The sequence below is a fragment of the Peromyscus eremicus genome, chromosome 2, assembly GCF_949786415.1.
Source record: "Peromyscus eremicus chromosome 2, PerEre_H2_v1, whole genome shotgun sequence".
NCBI classification, from domain to species: domain Eukaryota; kingdom Metazoa; phylum Chordata; class Mammalia; order Rodentia; family Cricetidae; genus Peromyscus; species Peromyscus eremicus.
The window spans coordinates 14,929,137-14,951,597 of NC_081417.1; the positions used below are offsets into that span (position 1 = coordinate 14,929,137).

The 22,461-nt window shown below is 39.9% G+C and overlaps 2 protein-coding genes across 2 annotated transcripts in view; one reads left to right on the forward strand and one right to left on the reverse strand.

Moving 5' to 3' along the window:
* Rad54b (RAD54 homolog B) overlaps positions 1-22,461 on the forward strand; it is an 88,991-nt gene that overhangs the window by 40,612 nt on the left and 25,918 nt on the right. The window contains exons 4-5 of the mRNA XM_059253861.1: positions 17,531-17,725; positions 21,257-21,538. Of these exons, the coding sequence (XP_059109844.1) occupies positions 17,531-17,725; positions 21,257-21,538 (477 nt within the window). The remainder of the gene's footprint in view (positions 1-17,530; positions 17,726-21,256; positions 21,539-22,461) is intronic.
* Positions 5,602-6,007, reverse strand: LOC131903339 (small ribosomal subunit protein eS12-like). The gene has a single exon (XM_059253863.1). The coding sequence runs from the start codon at positions 5,980-5,982 to the stop codon at positions 5,602-5,604; it is 381 nt and encodes a 126-aa protein (XP_059109846.1). The 5' UTR covers positions 5,983-6,007.

Consider the following 22,461-nt stretch of genomic DNA (forward strand, 5'->3'; position numbering starts at 1 on the left):
AAAGATGTGAGTTAGGAAGAATGCTATCAAATGTAGTGGTTATAGGAATAAATAAAGTGAACTCTTGGGTACTAGGTTAATTTGTTCAATTTCTCAGTGTTCAAGGTCATGATATATTCTTATGGCAGTTTGCCTTTTTAATCTGTGCTATGACTTTCATTTGAAATGTAATGAATCTTCTAATGTGAGGTAATATATTTTATATAATTTTAGTAGCTATATAGTAGAAACCTTTTTGAAATTATTGAAAGTAAGATATGAAGTATAATTCTCATTATTTCAGCATGCTGCCACTCAGACTTGGCGATAAACATTGAGTCTGAGTATTGACTTTGTATAGAAAACCCACTTACAAGAGTCTGTAGAAAACTAACTCTGTGAAATGTTTCTAGAAAGTAAGTCAGTGTTTAAAGAAAGTACATCTTTTTTGATAGTTTGGTTCTCTATTCAGTGTGGAAATTAAAATAATATAGATGTCTTTGAAAATTCCTTTGTTGTACATAAAATAATATTGTAATCACAGCTTTCTCTGGCATTGTTCAAATTTGCTGTTTCCTTGTGGCAAGTGACACAATTTGTTAGCAGTTAAGGGCTATGAAGATTAATAAACCTATTTTCTTTTCGTATTTTAAATCCAGAATTCCATTCATCAGAGTAAACTTACTGCAGTTTTTTATGAGTCAACATTGTTTTAATTGTAAAAGTTATAAAACATATAATTCTGCACCATTCTCTAATTCCTTCCTTTATATAACTGTTTATGAAAATATGAAAAGCATGGTTTATGAAAATACTCTAGTAAAGCAAAAAAATCGGTCATTTGACCCCAGAGCCCTTCTCGAAGCTGTTGTAGAGTATCACACGGGGATGTTGAGCTAAACTCGCCATCTCTTTCTTTGTGATAGTGAGACTTTGAACTTGAGGACTACCTGTGACCTGTGAGCAGATTTTGCTGAGGATGGGTTTCACTCAGCGAGTACTGAGGAGGAAGCTGGGCCTAGGGACCTTATACAGTGTGGGAAATCCTGGCAACACTGAGGGCGGTTGTTTTGTTCTTGTTTTAGGTGTGATTCTGTAGAGATGCTTTAAATGTGGTAAATGATTATCTCATTTGATCTCCTTCTTTTTTTATTTTTGTTTTCGAGCAGGGTTTTTCTGTGTAGCCTTGGGTGTCTTGGAACTCACCATGTAGACTAGGCTGGCCTCGAACTCAGAGATCTGCCTGCCCCTGCCTCCGAGTGCTGGGATTAAAGGTGCGTACCACCATACCTGGCTTTCATTTGATCTCTTAGTAATTTTGATAGTGGGTAGTTTTTGTTCCTTTCCTAACTTATCTATTTGAACTTAAATAGATATATTATTATAAAATATTCTAAAGTAGATATGACATATAATGGTATCCTAAGGAAAGGTAAGCTTTTCTTCCCCCCTTTTTTTTCTTTTCTTTTTTTTCTGAGACGGAGTTTCTCTGTGTAGCCCTGTCTGTCTTAGAACTTGCCCTGTAGACCAGGCTGGCTTCGAACTCACAGAGATCTGCCTGCCTTTGCCTCGTGAGTGCTGGGATCAAAGGTGTGCGCCACCACTGCCCAGGTGCTTTTTTATTTTTAATCTCATGAAATAATCAAAATAAATCCCCTTTTGATAATGAGGTGACAACTTATATAATTTTATTTTTGAGTTGCTCTACTTTGGTTTATCTTTACTCACATAAATGTCTAAAATACGAATTACAGCTGTGTGCCTCCTTTTAGTGTGATGTCGTTTAAATAGACATTTAACTCTCTTAGAGTGCAGTGAATTATGTTGACTGTATTATACTGCTGCTGTCGGTGGTTAAGTGAATGCTTGTTAATACATGCTTTTTAAGAATCAGGAAGTAAGTTATACTGATTTGTATACTCTTTTTGGTGCCATAAGTCAGAGATTAGTATAGTAGAGGTAAAAGTTTTTGATGAAGCAAACTTGAAATAAAATTATCTAGAAGACTGTAATAGATACCAATTATACTGTATCTAAATATTATACTTAAAAAATCTTAAGGTCCACAAATTCTCAAAGTAAAATATTTGGTTGTAAATACTTAAGAAATAAATGAAGTATAGTACATAGTTTATAAATATAGGAGTAAGTTTTTAAATTAGGCAGTCCAATTAACATGAACAGAATCGTGCTGAATCTTTGTATACATTTTTGAGATACTATCTACATTTTTTTGGGTCTAAACATGTGCTTTCATTTAGTTCTTTTAAATAATATATTAAGTATCTGTGACCCCCACCAGGATGATTAATGTATTTTTATAGTCTTTTGAATTGATTAAGCTAGTAGGTATAATTTGAAATTATATTATTTTTTTCAATTGCTTTGTAAATAATGAAAAATAAATAAATGAGTAAATGCAAATAAAATATCACTCATCAGCTCCATTTACTTATTTTAATATTTATTTTTGCTTTTGAGACAGTTTAATGTAACATAGGTTGGCTTTGAACTCCCTGTTTACCTAGAGATGACCTTAAAATTTTTCCTATACCTTCTGAATGCTTCATTTAGGCAATACATAGGATCAAACCCAGGTCTTCTTGCATGCTAGCCAAGCACTCTACCAAATGAGCTAGGTATCAAACATCTCCAGCTCCAAATGAATAAAGTGGATGAATCATAAGAGCTATGTTTTGTTGGTCTTTTGTGTTTGAGTCTACTTGTTAAAAACTTCTAACTCCAAACATTTTATTAACCAACTATTCAGTCATACAAAAAGATTGAAAGAATTTTGTAGCAAATATTCATATGCCTACCTACCACGAAGAGTCTACAATCAATATTTTGCAAACATGCAGGAAGTCCTGGGTTTAATCTCCAGCCTTGGGAAAAACCAAAAAGATTCAGAATGTTACCACATTATCACAGTTCCCACTTACTCTTTGCTATCAATCTCCTCATATCTCACCCAACCACTGTTAATTGTTTAAAATCCTACATAACCAAGTATGATGATTCATGACTTTAATTCCAGTAGTTGGGAGATTGAGTTGGAAACATCACAACTTAGAGGCCAGCCTGAGCTATATGTAAGACCCTGCACAAACAAACAAACATAACATTAACCTGTTTTAGAGTTTCATGTAATTTCTAATTATTGCTTAAAAAATAAGCTGTCAGTGCTGGCTCATTTTATGTTAACCTGACACAGGCTAGAGTCATTTGAAAGATTGGGACCACAACTGAGAAAATGCATCCATTGGATTGGGCTGCAGGCAAGCCTGTAGCGCATTTTCTTAATTAGTGATTAATGTCAGAGGGCCCAGCCCATTGTGGGTGGTGCCATCCTGGGCTGATGGTCCTGGATTCTGTAAGAAAGCAGGCTGAGCAAGCCATAGGGAGCAACCAGTAAGCAGCACTTCATGGCCTCTGTATCAGCTCCTGCCTCCTAGTTCCTGCCATTTGAGTTCTTATCCTAATTTCCTTCAGTGATGGACTATGATGTGGAAGTGTAAGCCGGATAAACCCTTTTCTCCCCAACTAGTATTTGGTCATGGTGTTTCATAGCAATAGTAACCCTCACTAGGACACTATCAATGTTTTAGTATTCTTTTTTTTCCCCTCTCTCCTCTTATTAGTAGTTCATTGCATTGTTATTGTGGAATGGTATTCCACTGCATAAATCTTGAAAGAAATATATTTTTATTTTACACATAACACTTGAACTTGGACATTCACTATTTTTTATTGAGAAAAGAGTTATAGGTAATTTTCAATTTGAAGCCATTTATATATTATTGTATACTTTAAGAAAATTATAGAGGGAGGTGGTGTCACACACCTTTAATCCCAGTACTTGGGAGGCAGGGGGAATCTCTGAGTTCCAGGCCATCCTGGTTTTCAGAGTAAGTTCCAGGATAGCTAGGAATACATGGAGAAACTGTCTCGAAAAACCAAAAGAAGAAATTGTGTGTGTATGGGTGTTTTGCCTGCATGTATGTCTGGGCACCACAGCTGTGCTTGTGTCTGTGGCAGCCGGAAGAGGGCATTTGATCCCTGGGATTGGATTCGAGTTACAGATCGCTGTGAATAGTCCTCTGGTAGAACAGCCAGTGTTCTTGGCCACTGGGCCATCTTTTCAGTCTTCACTGTTTACTTCTTTAGTGTCATGAAAGCTTTCTTGGGCCGGTATTGTAGCTTAGTTTATAGCGTGCTTACCTAGCATGCGTGAGGCCCAGGTTCAGTCTGTAGCTCTACACACAGTATGTGCTTTTTTCCTCTGTAATCCCAGCACGCAAGGAAGTAGAGGCAGGAGGGCAAGCGTCATCATTGGCTAAATTTTGAAGCCAGTCTGGACTACACAAGACTTGTTTCCTTGCCTACCACTAAAAGAAAAAAAAATAAGTTTCTGTTTTAGTTCCATGTTATTGCATATGTGGTGGGTTGACTGAGAATGGCCCCCACAGGCTCATATATTTGAATGTTTGGTTCCCAGTTGGTGGATTGTTTAGGAAGGATTAGGAGGCGTGGCCTTGTTGGAGGAGGTGTGTCACTAGGAGTGGGCTTTGAGGTTTCAAAGGCCTGTGCCAGATCCATTCTCCCTCTTTCTGCCTTCTACCTGTGGATCAGGATGAGGCTGTCAGTTACTGCTCCAGCACTGTGCCTGATTGCCATACTCCCTGCCATGGTGGTCTAGACTAACCCATAATTAAGAACTCTTCTGTTCTGTAAGTTTGATGTTTCTTCACAGCAGTAGAAGAGAACTAAGACAGCATATTTGAAGTTATGGAAGTTTTGGTAATTTTAATAAAAAATAATCTGTGGGAAATTTTAGTTTTGGAATTGATTACATAAGTCACTTTACATTTCCAACCTGAATATTTAGAATTGTTAAAACAGAAAAGAATGTGAAAGGCTTGGGCTTAAAGATATATACTGATGTCATCCTATTCTTAGGGATCCTTCGTTATAATCAAAGTGCCAAGGCTGGGTATGGTAACATACACCTTTAAACCCAGCATTGAGGTGGATCTCTGTGAGTTCTGTGTATCGAGTTCCAGGTCAGTCACGCCTACAGTGAGACCCTGTCTCAAAGAAAAAGAGATGAGATGCCTGCCATTAATAAGGAAGTACCTTATTTTCCTCAAGACTTGGTTTTACCCTTTGCTCTTGCTGAAAGGCCCTTAAGTCTCGTTTCTTTTCATTTTTCCTTTCCTTTTCTTTCTGTATTGATTTAGGAAGTATACTCCAGGGTCTAGAAGGAGCTAGAATGGAATGGATTTCAGAAATAACAGTTACTGTGATAGTGGAATTTGGGGGTGGTAAATTGATGTTTTCTGTGGTGAAGGTTTCTGGGTGGAGGAGCTTCTGCTGCCGTTCCCAGTGGTCCTCATTGTACTCTGTAGTCCCTCATCCATTTCCTTCCCTGACCTGTGAGGGCTAATGACAGAAGGAGAAGAACAAAACGTCGATTGTGGTGGTCAGTTTCAGCTGCATTTGCTAAGTGGGAAGTGCACACATACATGTCTGTGAGGTAGGTATTAATGTAACTTTTTTTTTCGTGTGTATGTGTGTAGTATGGATTTTCGTCTTTTTTTTTTAGGCGAAATTTTTATTTATTCATTTCTTGCACTTGAAGTACTCCTCGATGACATCCTTGGCCTGAGATCCTTTGCCATAGTCCTTAACCACTACACAACTGCAACCAACCACTTTCTGTGGTTTCCCCTCTCGATCGATTTTACAGAGGCCTACCCATTCCCCTAGTTTCTTGTTGTCATCAACCTTAATTAGGTTGATTTGGTGCTCAGTACAAAGTGCCTCCACCAACTTGACATACATAGGCTCATCACAATTGGATGCGAGCACACAGAGATGGGCTTTGGAAGCTTCGCGGATGCCACGTGCTAGGCCATCATGGATGAGGGCGGTCTTCAGCACCTCTTGTAGAGCAGTGTTGATGTCCGTTACACCTCCAGCAGCAATGCCTTCCTCGGCCATGGCGGTGGATACGGGTGAGGCCGAATCTTGAACACACCCGAATCTTGAACACACCCGAGCTCCGCCTCCGCGCAATTCAGCGGCGGCAGGGGAAAAAAAGGATTTCGTCTTGTGTGTGTGAGCGTGTGTATGCATTAGCTTCTGGAAGCCCAAGGTTGATATTGGGTGTGTTCCTTCATAGTTCTCTACTTATTTTCTGAGGGAAGGTCTCTCACTGCACCCAGAGCTTGCTATTTCAGATAGTTTGGCTGGCCTGCTTGCCTTGGAGAACCTCCTGCTTCTACCTCCTGAAGATTGATTGCAGGTGGGTGCTGGCAGTCGTAACTCTGGTCTTGAAGCTTCTGCAGGTGCTGTATCCACTGAGCCTTCTCCCTATACCTCACTTCCATTGTGTAGACTCACCAGCTGGCACAGAGGACTTGTGTTCTTTGTCCAAAGCCACCCAGTTACTAAGTGGCAGGCTCTTCGGTCCAGGCAGTGTGCGTCAGGCTCCACAGTGTGTTCATCTGCTGCTCTGCAACAGGAAGGGTATACTGCTGAGCTTTTGGTTTTGAAAGTAATTACAATTTCTTCGTTTCCAGAATTGAATTGTCCTTTTTCAGGAATGAGAGCATTGGACATAACAATAATGTTTTATAGATTCCGAGAATTTGATCTTCTATATTTCTTTCCAGCCATTTTCTTTCTTTTGGAAACGAGGTCTAATTGTGTAAATCCAGGCCAACCCACAATTCGGTATATAACCCAAGCTGGGCTTTAGCTGTGACGCTCCTTCCCAGCCTCCCAGACCCTGCTGCCATGCCTGGCTGTTTCAATCATGCGATAAGGTGTCCCTCTAACTTTGGGCAGTGTGAAATGTTTAAAGAGGAATTGTGTTTTTCTCCTGGTAATATGACAGAAATCAGAAGAACGAACAAGTTTTAAAGCTGCAGTGTGTTTTTGCTCAATGCGTTGTGACCGCCACGGGTGGGAATTATGTGAAAAGAATCACACCCCACATTTAAAAAATATTTTTATGTGGGTGAGTGTTTTTCCTACATGTTTGTCTGTGTGCCATGAGTGTGCCTGATGCTGGTGGAAGCCAGAAGAGGATGTCAGGTCCCCTGGAACTAGAGTTGTAGATAGTTGTGAGCCCCCAATGTGGGTGCTGGGAATCAAGCTGAGGCCCTCCAGAGAAGAGCAGTGAGTGTTTTCAACCTCTGAGCCATAGCTTCTTCTCCCACAGTTTTTTTTCCCCACAGTTCAGAAATTGATCAAAACATCCTTCTTGTTATAAACCTTAAAACTTTTTCTCAGATAATCAAAAACAAAAATAATCAACATGTGATCAAGTGTTTTTTGTTTTTTGTTTTTTTTTTAAACAAGACCCTCACTATATAGTACAAGCTGGCCTGGAACTCACTATGTATCATGTGCTACCCTACTACTTGAAAATCTTCTTGTTTTCATCTCTTGAGTGATGAGGTTGTAGGAGTGGACCATCATGCCCAACCAATAAACTCTTATTTTAAAACCAATCAATTTTCCTAACTAAAAATTGATAGATTGATACAATGTTGATAAAATTTAGGTATGCAAACCTTGCTAGCAAAATTGCATTTATTAAAAATGATGGATATGGCTAGACTATGAGTTTGAGATCTGCCTGGGCTACATAGTATGGCCTGTCTTAAAAAAGAAAAGGGATATGGTTTAAAACAGTGGTTCTCAACCTGTAGGTCATGACCCCTTTCCGAGTCGAATGACCTTTTCACAGGGGTCACCTAAGACCATCGGAAAACAGGTATTTACATTATGATTCATAAAAGTAGCAAAATTACAGTTATGAAGTAGGAATGAGAATAATTTTATGTTTGGAGGTCACCACACCATGAGGAACTGTGTTAAAGGGTTGCGCACTGGGAAGGATGAGAACCACTGGTTTAGAAAAACACAATACACAAAAGTGACTGATCAGATCTTGGTTCTGAACTTCATTTTGAAAGTCATTGATCCGAAGGTGACAAGCGTTTAAAATGAAAATAAAAATGAACAACAATGGAAATGAATTGAGTTCATTTTCTAAAGTTACTTTTTCGATGGGAAGTAGTTTTTAGATACTTAAAAATATGAAGTAAAAACATGCCTAGAGTAAAAATGTCAGTTTGGAAGAATACCTGAGTTTGGGTGATATGTTAATACATAAAATTAAAGCAGATCTGTCCTCTTGGGTCTTTGTAGTTTAGTGATGAAGGCAGACATTAAGGTTTTAGGTAGTTTATTGTTCCAATAATCAGGCCAGTGTAGTGCATGATGGGCATGGTAGAGGAAGGCATGCATCTCGGACAAAAGCAGTGGGAGGAAGGGTATCTGCCTCACAGCTGGATGGTGCAGTTCATCATAGCAGGGAATCCACAAGGCTGCTGATCATAGCGTGTGGGAGCCCGTTCTCGGGTTCCTCGTGGCTTTACCCAGCAGGTCCACATAGAGGATGATTAGACCACGGGCCTGAGTGCAGGTGTCTGAGATGGTCTGCACTTGCCTGTGCTGGGGGAGGAGGTCTTTTGCTCCACCCCTTGGTGTCTCTATAAAAACCCTGGGGCAGAGACAGTCGGGGCCCGTTGGAATAGGTTCCAGGCCCTCTCGAGGCTATCCTTTATTTTCTATCTGTTTATCTCCGCGATATTCTCCGCAATAAATCCTTCTATCTAATATTTCCTGCTGCTCGCACTCAAGAAAACTCTGGGGAACTGTGGGGGTGGTTGGGTAAACGCCCCACAGAATGGCGCCATGAACAGGGACTAAAAAAAGAAAAAAGGGACTAAAGAAAAAAAGGGGGGGACTAAAAAAAAGGGGGGACTAAAGACAAATGAACAGGGACTAAAGACAAAGTAATAGGGACTAAAGATAAAGGAAAATAATAGTTTTATTACAGAGTTTTTGGCGAAAGTGCTGAGTTCAGCCCTGCCAGTGGATGAGGCATGCCGGTGTTATGGAAAATATATATATTTTTTATATATATTGAGAGGCAGGGGTTTTATCCTCGAGAGAAAAGGAAAGCGGACTGGAAGGATGTCCGATGCTGCAGCGAAATTCTCTTCTGTCAAAATTTTCTATCTTCTATCCCTTTCTCAATTTCTATCTGTGAAAAATAAGTATAAGGCATAGGGTAGTAAAATAGTGTAGGAAAAACTTAGAAGTGTAAGATTGTGTAGGAAAAAATAAGTAAGGCAACTAGACAGAAAAACTCTTCAATTTTCTAACTTGGGGGCTCTGAATGCAAACTGGGGGAAAAAATCTTTCTTTGGGCTATTTGGGTAGTAAAAAAGCTCTTCTTCGAGCTTATGGGAAAGAATAAGTTTCCTATGGAAGCTTTTGACCTGGGGCAGCTGAAATGCTAAGTCCAAGCAGCAGGAGAAAGTGATTTCTCCCTGAGGCAAAAATGGGGATGTAAAAAGCCAAAAAGTTTAAAGTTGGGAAGTTTTGGGAAAAGTTGCTCTTTCTCTTGGGGGGAAAAAAACCTTTCTCTTAAAGCTTTTCTTGGAAAATTTGGGGGAAAAAACTCTAAAAAGCCTTCATCTTTCTCAAAAGCTCTCAAACTTAAAAACTAAAGCCTTTAACTTTCTCAGAAGGACAAATTAGAATCACCTGAAGATATTAGTATAGGGACCACCTGTGATTAGCTCTAAGGGAAAACAACAAACCTCTTAAGATGGCAAAACCTCTCTAAGTTCTCTTTCAAGCTTTAACAATCCTCCCTGCAATGCAGGAGGCAGGGACAAGTTCCTAAAAACCTCTTCTAAGCTCTGTCTCTTCAAGCTAGTAAAAGACAGTGGGTCAGAGTACCCTGAGGGAAATGCTTGGGAGAGTGTGGGTAAAGAGCTACAGAGAGCCCAAAAGGGCCAGAAACTTTACCTGAGAAAAGCAAAAAAGCCAAGCTTTTCAGTTACAGTGGAGCTGAGGCATCAAGGGTTTTGTTTGAGTGAGCGTTTCAGAATGAAAAGGTGCTCCTAATCGTCCTAATGCAAAGATCCCCTGAAGCATGCAAACTGAAGCATTGTATCCTTGCTTCTGACCAAAAACCCCGAGGCGACTGGCCAGCGTCTCTGAGTTGGGGTGCATTTCGGGGATACTAGGGTTCCTGCAGTGGTAAACTTCCTGGAGCACAGAGCTGAGGCAGGAAGGTGCAGGACCCAGGGGAAGATTGCCAATGAACAAAACTAAAGCCAGTGGGAACGGCACAGTTGTCCACTTTCCTACAAGTCTCATTTGATAGGTCCACAGCTGCAAAAAAGAAATCTGAGAAAAAGCTTTCCTATCAGAGTAAGGACCTTTCTGGGAAAACAGTAAAGCTGAACTGTGTCTGAAGCAGTTGTGCTGCTGAGTCAGAACGCGCTGTCTGGGGAAAGAGCCCAGCCAGGGCAGAACAGAACTATCCAGGAGTAAAGCTTTCTTTTCTGTCAGAAAGCACCTCTTAGAGAAAAGCTTTGTTTCAACTGACTCCCATGAGATGAGGGAGTGTAGCCCTGAGGGGTGATTGCCTCTGGCATAAGCTCTGTCCTTGAGCACCCAGACAAGCAAACGCAACCCACTGGGGGACTGGGTCAGGTGAAGGCCTGATGAAGTAAAACGCCTGTCCTAATGGGAGTTTAGAAATGGCAAAAACCTCCCTTGTTAGATTTTCAGTCTGTACGCAAACCACACAGACCCAGAAAACAAACGGACAAAAAGCCCCTACCTTCAGTAGCAGGGAAAGCCGCCACTGTAGTGTCGGAAACTGTTTCTGGGGTAGAGGGGATAAACTGAGACCAAACTGGGAACTGTCTGGGAGAAAGACTCTAAAGAAACAGAAGGGACCGATTCCTCCCCAGAAAAATATGACCTGAAAAAGCTGCTAGAATTTTAGGCAGATTCGGGGGAGGGGGGGGGGGAGAAAAAAGCCCCTACTTCCAAGGGCAGCTAGCAGAGGTACAGAGCCGCAGATACTTGAAGCTCTGCATCTGGGGAAGGAAGGAACAAGCAAAATGAGATAGATCAGTGGGAGAAAATCTCTCCGAAAGAGCTATGGAAAAGCTGTAGTGCATGATCTTGTTTTTCACTGACTGGCTAAGGCAAACACAAGCCCCAAGGAAAGTTGCTATCAGAAATTGCCCACCTCAATGCGTACTAACGAGGCAGGTGCAGTTCTGATTTGGGGGCCAGTGTCAATTAAAGGAGAGACACCTGTTAAAGCCAGCTGAGGAGAGACCAGAAACCTCCCAATGTCCCATAATTGAAAATGTAAAATGCCTGTTCAAATCTCCCGTTGCAAAAGCAAAAAACTTTGTTCAAACCTCCCGGGCAAGAATTTGTAAGCAAGTCTGGTAAAAAAGAACTTAAAAGTTGACTCTCAGACCCAAAAAGAACTATGGGAAATGACTGATATAAGGGAAATATATAAAGGACTGATTTAAGGGACTGATACTATTATGGACTGATATAAGGGAAATGCATTCTGGGAAAGGTAGTTTTTCTGCTAAAGATGGCGACATTGCCCTGAAACACTTTTGTCAGCTCGAAAATACGTTCATGGTAAACTTTAAAATACAGCTTTTAAAAGAATAAGGAGGAAAATCATCTAAGTTTTAAGTGTCAGTTCCAATGAAACTTTGAAAGGATATGGAACTAGGCACTTCGCGGTTTGGGGGTTGGTAAAATGCCTTATTTACCCTAATAGTTGTGCAAAGTTTTTACGGTAGTTGGATGACAAAAGCTACCTTTAAGAGCAAACAAGCCACTTTAAAATCCTTAAAGCAAGAGAGTGCAGTTTATACACTGAACGTTGTCTTAGATGTGAAGGAAACTTATGCTATCTACAAAAGAAAGCTGCCATGCTTTGTGGGCCATATTAGAGTTCACTCCAATCTTTCTGGTCCTTTAGCTGAGGGTAATGGGAAATGGAAAGATCCCTGCTCGGGATTGTGGAAGGGTCCCGATCCTGTGTTAATATGGGGTCTAGGACATGTTTGTGTTTTTTCACAAGAGGAGAATGAAGCTCGGTGATTACCGGAGCGTTTTGTAAGGAGCTTGGAACTAAGAAAGGTCAGCTCCAATGATGTTCCTACAATGGAACCAGAATGAAAGTGGATCAATTAGTGTTTCTGAGGTTTTGTCACTGGTTAATGCAAACAGTGAGGAAATAGAGTTCGGAGCTGTGCCGCTTTTGGCTTTACTAGCTCCTTTGGAAAAATACTTTATATCACCTAATAACTGTGCGATATTTGGCAAAGAGCTTACAGCAGCTAAATACGGTAATTTCACCGTCAGCATGAAGGGAAGTTTTTCGGTAGAACAAACCAAGAGTACTGCTGTAATAGAAACATTTGTCTGAATTGAAGCACTTAGGGGAACTATTATGAATTTGGGTGAAGGGACAGCCTCTAGTTAAACACCGTCTACCGCTGACAGTGCATCTCTGCTGGGTCCGGAACGGCTGAGAGAACTGGCAACTTTGGAGTGTGGCGTCATCCTGGGAAGGTTACAGTCCCCTAGCAACAACTATCACAATTCTATAACAACACTCACTAAATCCCAGTGCTTTATAGCAAAGCTGACTATAAAATCTAAAATTTAGAAATGATGTACGTACTTTCTGTCTAGTTAAGAAAATCTAATAGAGATAGTGATAATAGTTAGGAGTAGGGGGTAGAAAAAGATGAAAATAAGATATGTGAGTTTGTAAAAATTCTGTCTTGTTAGATCTGTGTTAAAGAAATCTTCAGATGTTTGCTAAATTATATATATGCTAGTGGTAGCCCTATATAGGTTTGTAGGATAGATCTACAGAGTTCCTTTAAGAATATGGGCTTGCAGGAAGTATCTAATGTAGTCTTAGGACATGTAGTAATAAGGTTGTAATGGGTGAGGATGCTGGTTGTAAATGTAAGTTTAAATAAGTACATAAGTAATAAGAAATATATTTGCTAAAGTAGTTCTATAGTTTCCTTAAGGAGTTTAAATAAGTAGATGTTAATGTTATATGAGTTTGTAAAAACGTGTAAATGTTGAATGTGAGTCTAAATGCTTTGCAAGGCAAAAGGTTATATGTGAGTTTGTGAAAAAGTGTAAATGTTAAGTGTGAGTCTATTAATGTATATGCTGAAAGAACCTGAGATACAGAACTTAGTGTCCTAGCAGACTGCAAAACAGGCAGTCTGAGCGGTTTTCGAAAGCTCCAGAAGCCGCTGGGAAGCTGGGAATGGCGGACGCGAGAGCCAGCACAGGGCATCCGCAGCTGAGATCCGTGGAGGATCTTCGCAACACAGAGGAACCTGGGCTAACATCAAAGGCGGTGCGGTTTAGAATACTACTGTACCTAGAGAGGTCTCTGGCTTGAGAATAAGTTCGGAGACACTTGTTTGAACAAGGATTGTTAACTGCAAAAAGTTTTGGTTGAAGAACGTCTCTTCATATTTTGAAGTGTGAAAGCCTGATACCAGAATTTATTTCTTGTTTGAACTTTTTGAACTTAAAATGAGATAAAACTACAAAGAGATTTTGGTTATGGATTTCTTCATATTTGGAGGGCTCGTACCAGAATTTATCATGTGAATTTTGGGACTTAAGAGATGAAGTGAACGGTGGAGATTTCATTGCAATGGGACAATTTTGAGTTTATTCGTAGTGATGACCTAGAGCTGTTTGCTGGAATTGGGTTAAAGGTGGAACTGTTTAAATGAGGAAATTTATTTCTACCTAGAATCAAGATGCAGTTTTGTGTATGCATGTATGCTTTATTAATTGGTGATTCATGTATTCTGTGTTAAAAATGCAATTGTTTCATGGAACTGTTTATGTAAAAATGGAATTACATACAGAACTGGTTTTGTGTTACAAACGGAACTGTTTAAGTTGAAAAGTTTGGGTTTTCTAACTAGGCTTGAGATTTTGCTTAAATTATAAAGAAAGGGGGAAGAGCTAATATTCCTTAGTCTAATTTCAAAAGTTGTTTGAGTGGATTAATGTCATGTTTTTGTTAGTAAGAAATGCAAATAGGGTATACTAAGAGACTACTTTTAAAGTGTGTAAAGAGTTTAAGAAACTGCTTTTGGACATTTTGCTAAAAGCAAAATGTGTGTTTCAAAGTGTGTTAATGGTTAAATTGAAAATAATGCTTTTCAATATGGGTTTGTAGGAATTGTATAAGTTTGGGTTCCTCTAACTAGGTTTGAGATTTTGTTTAAAAAATTATAAAGAAAAGGAGGAGTTATGAGATTGAATTATGTTTGCAGAAACCTATTGATATTAATGCACCCTGGTTTTGTGGAGTTAAGGAAATATTTAAATTTGATGTGAATACATTGAAGTTTTTCCTATGTTCTGTTAGCAAGAAAATTCAAATGATTGAGCTAAAGTTGTAAGGCGGAGAAAATTGTTAACTATATTTAGCACCATATATGCTAATTCAAATGGTTCTGTTAAGAGTTTGCTTTGAGTTGTAAGATTGAGAGAATTGTGACTAGGTATAGCAATGTTTGTGTTAACCTGTTAATGGTAATGATGAAGCTAAGGGATTCTTTAAGTTTGTAGTTGCCTTAAGAGTTTTTGGCTTAGAAAGGGCTTGAGGCAGCTAAGACTGCTGTAGTCACCTTGGACCTAATTCAAAAGAGAAATGCCATCTATATCATCCTCTACTCCCATACTGGGAGGTGTAACAGCTATGGAGATTGCTGTAAGCCATTATAGTTATTTTTTTATATATTAAGAAAGGGGGACCTGTGGGAGCCCGTTCTCGGGTTCCTCGTGGCTTTACCCAGCAGGTCCACATAGAGGATGATTAGACCACGGGCCTGAGTGCAGGTGTCTGAGATGGTCTGCACTTGCCTGTGCTGGGGGAGGAGGTCTTTTGCTCCACCCCTTGGTGTCTCTATAAAAACCCTGGGGCAGAGACAGTCGGGGCCCGTTGGAATAGGTTCCAGGCCCTCTCGAGGCTATCCTTTATTTTCTATCTGTTTATCTCCGCGGTATTCTCCGCAATAAATCCTTCTATCTAATATTTCCTGCTGCTCGCACTCAAGAAAACTCTGGGGAACTGTGGGGGTGGTTGGGTAAACGCCCCACAATAGCGTACCTGCACCAGGAGGCAAACATAAATGGTGATACTCCTCTCTTCTCTTGCCTCATTCAGGCAAGTCTTCCCTGCTCAGTCAAACCCTTCTGGAAACAGGCATACCCAGTGGTATGTTTCTGTGGTGATTTGAAATCCAGTCAAGTTGACAATGAAGATTAGCTGTCACACAGAAAAGCCCTAGAACACCCTACAACGGGAACTCGGCTTGCCTCAGTGACAAAGGGAGGATTTCTAGCAAGAGGACTATACAGCCATTTCCATTTAAAAATAGACACTGATGATAAACATGGAGTATAGATTTGAAGAATAGAGAAGGCTCTCGTGGTGGTGCATGTCTATCATCCCAGTACTCTGGATGCTGAGGCAGGAGGATGGATCATGAGCTCCAGGCCAACCTGTTATACGCACCAAGTTTCAGGCCAGCATGGCAGGATAGTGAGGCCCTGGCCGTAGCAGGAGGAAAAGCTGTTGGTACAGAGGCATGGACACCACAGGAGGATTAGCTAATTTAATTAGGTGTGCAGTGAGAGTAGAATGGAAAGAATGGACTGACAAATGTATTGGGACAATCAGTGGAGGAATTAAGGGAATTCAGAGGGGCTTAAAAAGCAAATGGGTATTTTAAAGAGGAAGTGATAGATGTACTCTGTTTAGGACTAAAAATTAGCATGTTTATTGACAGGTTATAAAATCTTTATCAAGTCAGATTGGAGCAGTTGACTGGGAATTTGAAGTTGTGGCAGTAACTAGAGAGTTGGCACACTTGAAAAAAATCTATTTTTCTCTGTAGTTGACCTTCTGCATGGTTTACTTACTTTGTTGAGAGCTTCTTGTAACCTTAAAACATATATTTAAGATATTTTATTACCAATAATCAAGTTCAATGTTAATGAAACTATTCCCACTGATTCAGGTGGCAGAAGGGATTCCGTCTGTAGGGCCAAGTGTACTTTGAATTAATATGTGTAATAGTATTTCAAAACACTAAAACAGAGTTATTTACAATATCTCAAATTTGCCTTTCAATCTATTCTGGCATTATTTTTATTTTGCTTTATCTTTTAAACTTGTGGTAGTTTTACTTGTTATAAAAATGTATCATTCTTAAGTGGTCAGTTTGATTTATTTCACCCGCATTACTATAATTCATAACGTGGTCTATCCTGTCTTTCTCCGGTCAATTCTGTGAACTACAGAGCAGTGACCACTCTCTGGTTTCTGTGAGGTCATACTGGGAATGTTTTTGAGAAACATTTAAAAAGCACAGGCTTTTTAAAGAAGATAATTTTGCTTCCTGATCATATACTACTGAGTCCCCAATCAGTGATCTGATTTGGTTACTCTCTAGAGTATTTTAATTCAGTCTTAGCTGTGCTTTGCTGGTTTAGACTTGTTTTTGTTTGAAAAATAATTATATCTTACTTCTGCAAATGTTGGGATAGAGGCAGAGCATGGCAGCCACCAGGGGATGGGGTGGGAGGGAGATGGGAGAGATGACCGCCAAGACACAGTGTTTAAGTTACACAACATAATATGTCTAAGTTTTGTCAGTTAAAACTCTGCAAGCTTATATTTTCCTCTGCTTGTCATGTTAATTAAATCAGTCATTAAAACATAATTTTAGATATTTCTCCATGACTAGGTGTTGGAATAATAGCTTTAATTTCTAGGGTCCCAAAGGTTTCATGGTGACATGTTACTCTATTTCAATTGAATTTATATGGCTTATGGATGACAAAACATTACATTCATTATATTCACGATAATGTTTACACCCAATATTTGGATCTTTCTGTTTCTAAAGTGCTAAGATGACCATGTCAAATATTGAAAAAAAAATTTTTTTTAAAGATTTATTTATTATGTACACAGAAGAGGGCGCCAGATCTCATTACAGATGGTTGTGAGCCACCATGTGGTTGCTGGGAATTGAACTCAGGACCTCTGGAAGAGCAGTCGGTGCTCTTAACCTCTGAGCCATCTCTCCAGCCCTGAAAAAAATTTTTTTACATTTATTATTTATTTTTGTGTGTGTGTTGGAGGTACTTGTGATTGGAGATCAGATGGCATTGTGGGAGAGCAGATTCTCTCCTTCTACCATGTAGGTTCCTGGGACCAAATTCAGATTGTCAAACTTGGCTAGAAGTGCCTTTATTCATCGAGCCATCTCACTGACCTGCACATACTCTTATATTCTCTCCTATTACACTCTCATTTTCTTAAGCATATGGTTATTATTACTTTCATAGACAGAGTCTCATGTAGCCAAGGTTGCTTCACTAGGGAGCAGAGGATGACCTTGAACTGATCGTCTTGCCTCTATCTCCAGCATTTTGGGATTACTGGTAGAATATACTTCCATATCTTGCTGTGCCTATTTACTTTTGTTTGAATGACCTTGATACTTAGATATTAAAGTCATCTTCAATAATAATGTTTTAAATTTATTTTTTATTTCAGGTCATTCAGCCTCTGAAGAAACCGTAGAGTCCAAGGCACAAGAAGAGGAACCTAGTAGCTTGCTTAAATATTTCAGTGTTGTTTGGTGTAAAGCTTCAAAGAAAAAACACAAAAAATGGGAAGGTGATGCTATTCTTATTGTAAAAGGAAGGTCCTTCACATTGAAAGATTTGGAAGGCAAAGACATTGGAAGAGGTATATTACCTGTCTTTATGATTTAGTCTAAAATTAGTATATATTTGTGGCTGTACATTGAAACAGAGTTTGGGCTTTATAAAGGGACAGATTGGGATGTTATTTAATTGAATTTTGTGCCTCAACTGTGTATGATACGTAATGTTTTTCGTAATAGTGAACCCAATACTCTTATGAGCTGTGCTAGCTTAATTGGGCAAATTCTGGCCTACCATTTAATTGTCTCTGAAAGGAGCTAACAAGCCACAGTTGTCTTGGCACTCTTCTGAGATTAAGCAGTTTGTTGTGGTCTCCCCAGCCCCCAACATTAAGTGACTGGAATTGTAAAGAGCTGTCACTATTAGAAGTTCATTGCTCTTCAGTTTCAGTGCCACTCACTAAACATTGGAACTATAGACTAAGGAGATAAGGTTAGGCCTGACTAGATGCATACAGCTGGACAGATTACACCATTGCTCTGTTGCACAGCACTTCCTGAGGAACTTGTCCTGATACAGAGCAGTCTGCAGGTTCAGAATGCTTCACACTGGATATCTGTATTGTCCTCTATTGTTGAGTTTGGCCAAATTAGAAAATCTGTTGTGTATATTCATTCACTCACTTAAAATATAGTTTATAGTTTGTTTTTCATCTTATATGCCAGCTACTATGTTGGAGTAAAGATTCAGAGATGAATATATAGGTATATGTATAATAGCTTAGTAACCTTTGTGTATGTTTTATAGCTTAGTAAGGAGAGGGCAATGAAATTGACAATTAGGAGGTGGTAAGATAAGTCTCGGTGAGAATTCTTGCCAGCTGCAATGTCTGTATTAAGAAACTACTTAAACAGCCTAGGAGACCAGGGCATGCTTCAAAGAAGACACCATTGAAAATCTGAAGGTTTTGCAAGTATTTGGTCATATTTTCTAAAAGATGATACTTTTAATATTAATTATAATAATCTTTTAAAATTTTATTTCATTTTTAATTATGTGTATGTGTGTATTTCTGTATGTGGGTATGAGTTGGCTCTCCCTGGACCTGGAGTTACAGGAGGCTGTGAGCTGCCCAAGGCTGGTGCTCTGCAGGAGCAGGAAGCACTCTTGACTGCTGAGCCTTTCTCCGACGCCCTGTATGTGGTGCACACATTTTAGTCCCAGTACCTGGGTGCTGATGACGATTGTAAGGCCGCCCTGGGCTTCTTTTTTTGTTGTTTCTTTTTATTATTGATTTATTTTGCATTCTAATTGCAGATTCCCCTCCCTTCTTCTTTCTCTCCCCTCTCCCACCTTCTCTTTTCTCCCCTCCCCCAATCCAGTCCTCCTCTATTTTTGTTCAGAAAGGGGCGGGTCTCCCTTGGGTATCAACAAAGCATCAGCCTGGGCTTCTTATTGAGACCCTTTCTCAAAAACAAAGACAAAAAACAAGCCAAACCAACCCAACCCAACCCAACCCAAAAAAACTAAACCACTCGCAATATGCACAATTCCTTTTCCTTGTAGTGGAGTAATAGCTATGCATTTAATAGTTTAATACAATGGATAGGTAACCATAGGGGTCAAAAATCTCATTTATCTGATTAATGACCTCATTTTTAAGCAGACACATCTGTGTTATTCAGCACCTTACACATGGAAAAAAAATAGTTGTCCATTGATTTATTAATAATTTGAACAAACACTTCCTTTTTTTTTTTCTTGGTGAGACTGGGTTTCCTGGCTGTCCTGGAACTCACTATGTATATCAAGTTAGCCTAACTGCCCGCCTCCCAAGTGCTGGGATTAAAGGCGTGCGCCGCCGCCTGGCCAAATACTTCCTTAATTGCTTTCTTTATTGATAAGATTTTTATTTTTTTATTTTGTATACAGTGTTCTGCCTTCATGTACCCCTGCCCGCCAGAGATCTCATTGTAGATAGTTGTGAGCCACCATGTGGTTGCTGGGAACTGAACTCAGGACCTCTGGAAGAGCAGCCAGTGCTCTTAATCTCTGAGCCATCTCTCCAGCCCTGCTTTCCTTTTTATTATTCTGAAGGTAGAATTTGGGATGGGATATCTACAACCTCTTGCCACAGCTGCATTTTAACTGAGCTCTCTTGTGAGCAAAGTACAGTACTAGTTGTGGGAGGCTTAGTTGTTGCTCACATTTCCAGCTCCTTCTTTATAGAAATGGAAAGGTCATGCTATGTCTGTAGTTTCTTCACAACATAGGAGAGTCCATGTAGCCTGCTGAACTCTTTTCTTGGCTTGCCTTTTTTTCCCCCAGTGCAAAGATGGCAAAAAAACAAAAAAAAAAACAAAAAAAACAAAAAACAAAACAAAACAAAACAAAACAAAAAAAACCTCAAAACAAAATAACTATCATAGACTTCAATAGAGTGTATTTTTCACTAATTAAAAAGTATTGCTTTCTCTAATAAGAAGTGCCAGTGTAGCGCTTTTATATTTCAGTATCTCCAAAAGTATAGTGAATTTATATAGCTGTGTTAATTTCTTAAATACTTCCTTCAAAAACCTATTTATCCATTCATTTATTGTGGGTATGTGTGTGTCAGAGAAAGAGAGACACAGAGAGAGAGAAAGAAAGAAAGAGAGTGAGCATGCACAATGGTGTATATATGGAGGGAGGTAAGAAGACAACTTTTGGGAGTTGATGTACTCTGGGCCAGCTTGCCCAAGTGCTTTCAAGCAGTTCTCCTGTTCCAAATCTCCCATCTGACCATAAGAATGCTGGGAAATGAGCTGGAGAGGGTGTTTATTGGTTGAGTGTACATATTGCTTTTCTCTTAGACCTGAGTTCAGTTTCCAGCACCCACATATGGCAGCGCTCATATAAATGTTGTTTGTTTTTGCTCTTTTTGTGGGGGGCTGCTGTCCAGCTCCCAAATAAATCATACGGAGACAAATTCTTACTTATTCATGCCTGGCCTTAGCTTGGCTTATTTCTTGCCAGTTTTCCTCAACTTAAATTATCCATCTACCTTTTGCCTCTGGGCTTTTCATATTCTCTTACTTCTGTAAATCTTACTGTTACTCCGTGGTTTGCTGTGTAGTTGGATGGCTGGCCCCTGGAGTCTTCCTCCTTCTCTGGATCCTAGATCTCCTCCCAGATTTCTCCTTCTCCCAGATTTCTCCTTCTCTATATTCTCTCTGCCTGCCAGCCCCGCCTATCCCTTCTCCTGCCTTGCCATTGGCCATTCAGTTCTTTATTAGACCATCAGGTGTTTTAGACAGGCACAGTAACACAGCTTCACAGGGTTAAACAAATGCAACATAAACAGAAGTAACCCATCTTAAAATAAAATTCTACAACAAATAAATGATAAATGAAACTTTTAAGAAGTGCTGAGATTATAGACAGCACTGCATTTTTAAAAGCACACCTGGTTTTTATGTGGGTTGTGGGACTTGAACTTGAACCACCAGGCTTGCTCATCAAGCATTTGTATGCACAGTACAGTGTTTATTCTGTACTGTCATGGGAAGGTAACGATTTTATTACTAAATTTTCTTAGAATGTCATTTCAATTAATTTGTTTTCTTTCTTAAAGGTACTGGATATAAATTCAAAGAGCTTGAAAACGTCGAAGAGGGCCAAACACTGGTGATTGGTGGAAAAGAAATAGAAATCCTGGGTACAGTCTCTTCTGATGACTTCAACAGTGGCAAGTGTTTTCAGAGTGCATATGGAAGCCCTGCTGTCCCGAGTTCTCAGGCTGCCAGGAAATGCTTTTCTAACCCCTTCAAAAGTGTGTGTCAGTCAAGCCAGTCAAAGGCAAACAGACCGAATGCTTGGCAAAGCTGCAAACCACGCCATGACCCACATGCGCCAAGTAAGATTTTAGAGACCATTTGAACCTTCTCTTTTCATTGTCCAAAGATTTGTGACTGAGAATTGATGTTTAAATTTTGTTTTAGAATTTGCAAATGTTTGAGGTCAGGTCTGGGTTACATAATGAGTTGAAAGCCAGTCTGGACTATATATTGAGATCTGTCTCAAAACCTAAAACTAAATAAAACAAAAACAATTTCAGGTGAGGGACTGGAGAGATGGATTAGTGAGTAGAGTCACCTGCTGCCAAGTCTGATGACCTGAATTTGATCTTTGGGACCCACATGGTGGAAGGAGAGAACCAACTCCCCCAAGTTGTCCTCTGGCCTCATATCTATTCCATGGCATGCACACACCTACACACATACATATACGAAATTAAAAAAAAATTTTGAGCTGGGTGGTAGTGGTGCACACCTTTAATCCCAGCACGCAGGAGGCAGAGGCAGGCTCCCTGTGAGTTCAAGGACAACCTGATCTTTAGAGTGGGTTTCAGGACAGCCAGGGTTATACAAAGAAATCCTGTCTGGGAGTGTGGGGAGAAAAAAAAGAAAAGAATTTTGAAAGTTGCAGGTGTGTGGGGGACCCGCCTTTTCCCCCAGGGTACTCTTGAGGAGTGAGGGATAAGAGATTTAGATAGAAGGATAGAGGGGAGAGAGACAGATAGAAACACAGGATAGCCTCTGGAGGGCCTGGACCATTATCCATGGGCCCCTTCTGTCTCTTCTAAAGGGCTTTTTATAGGAATGCCAAGGGGTGGAGCAAAAGACCTCCCCCTTGCTAGATCAAAGCACATTGTACATCCAAGTGCAGACCCTTCCAAACACCTGGTAACCACTCACATGGTCACTCCATCCCCTTATGCAGCCCTGATGGGTAAAGCAAGCTCACATCTCACTAGGAAACCTCTGTAGGTTCCCACAT

Coding starts and splice junctions, on each gene's coding strand:
- LOC131903339 (XM_059253863.1), bottom strand. CDS start 5,982: ATGGCCGAGGAAGGCATTGCTGCTGGAGGTGTAACGGACATCAACACT.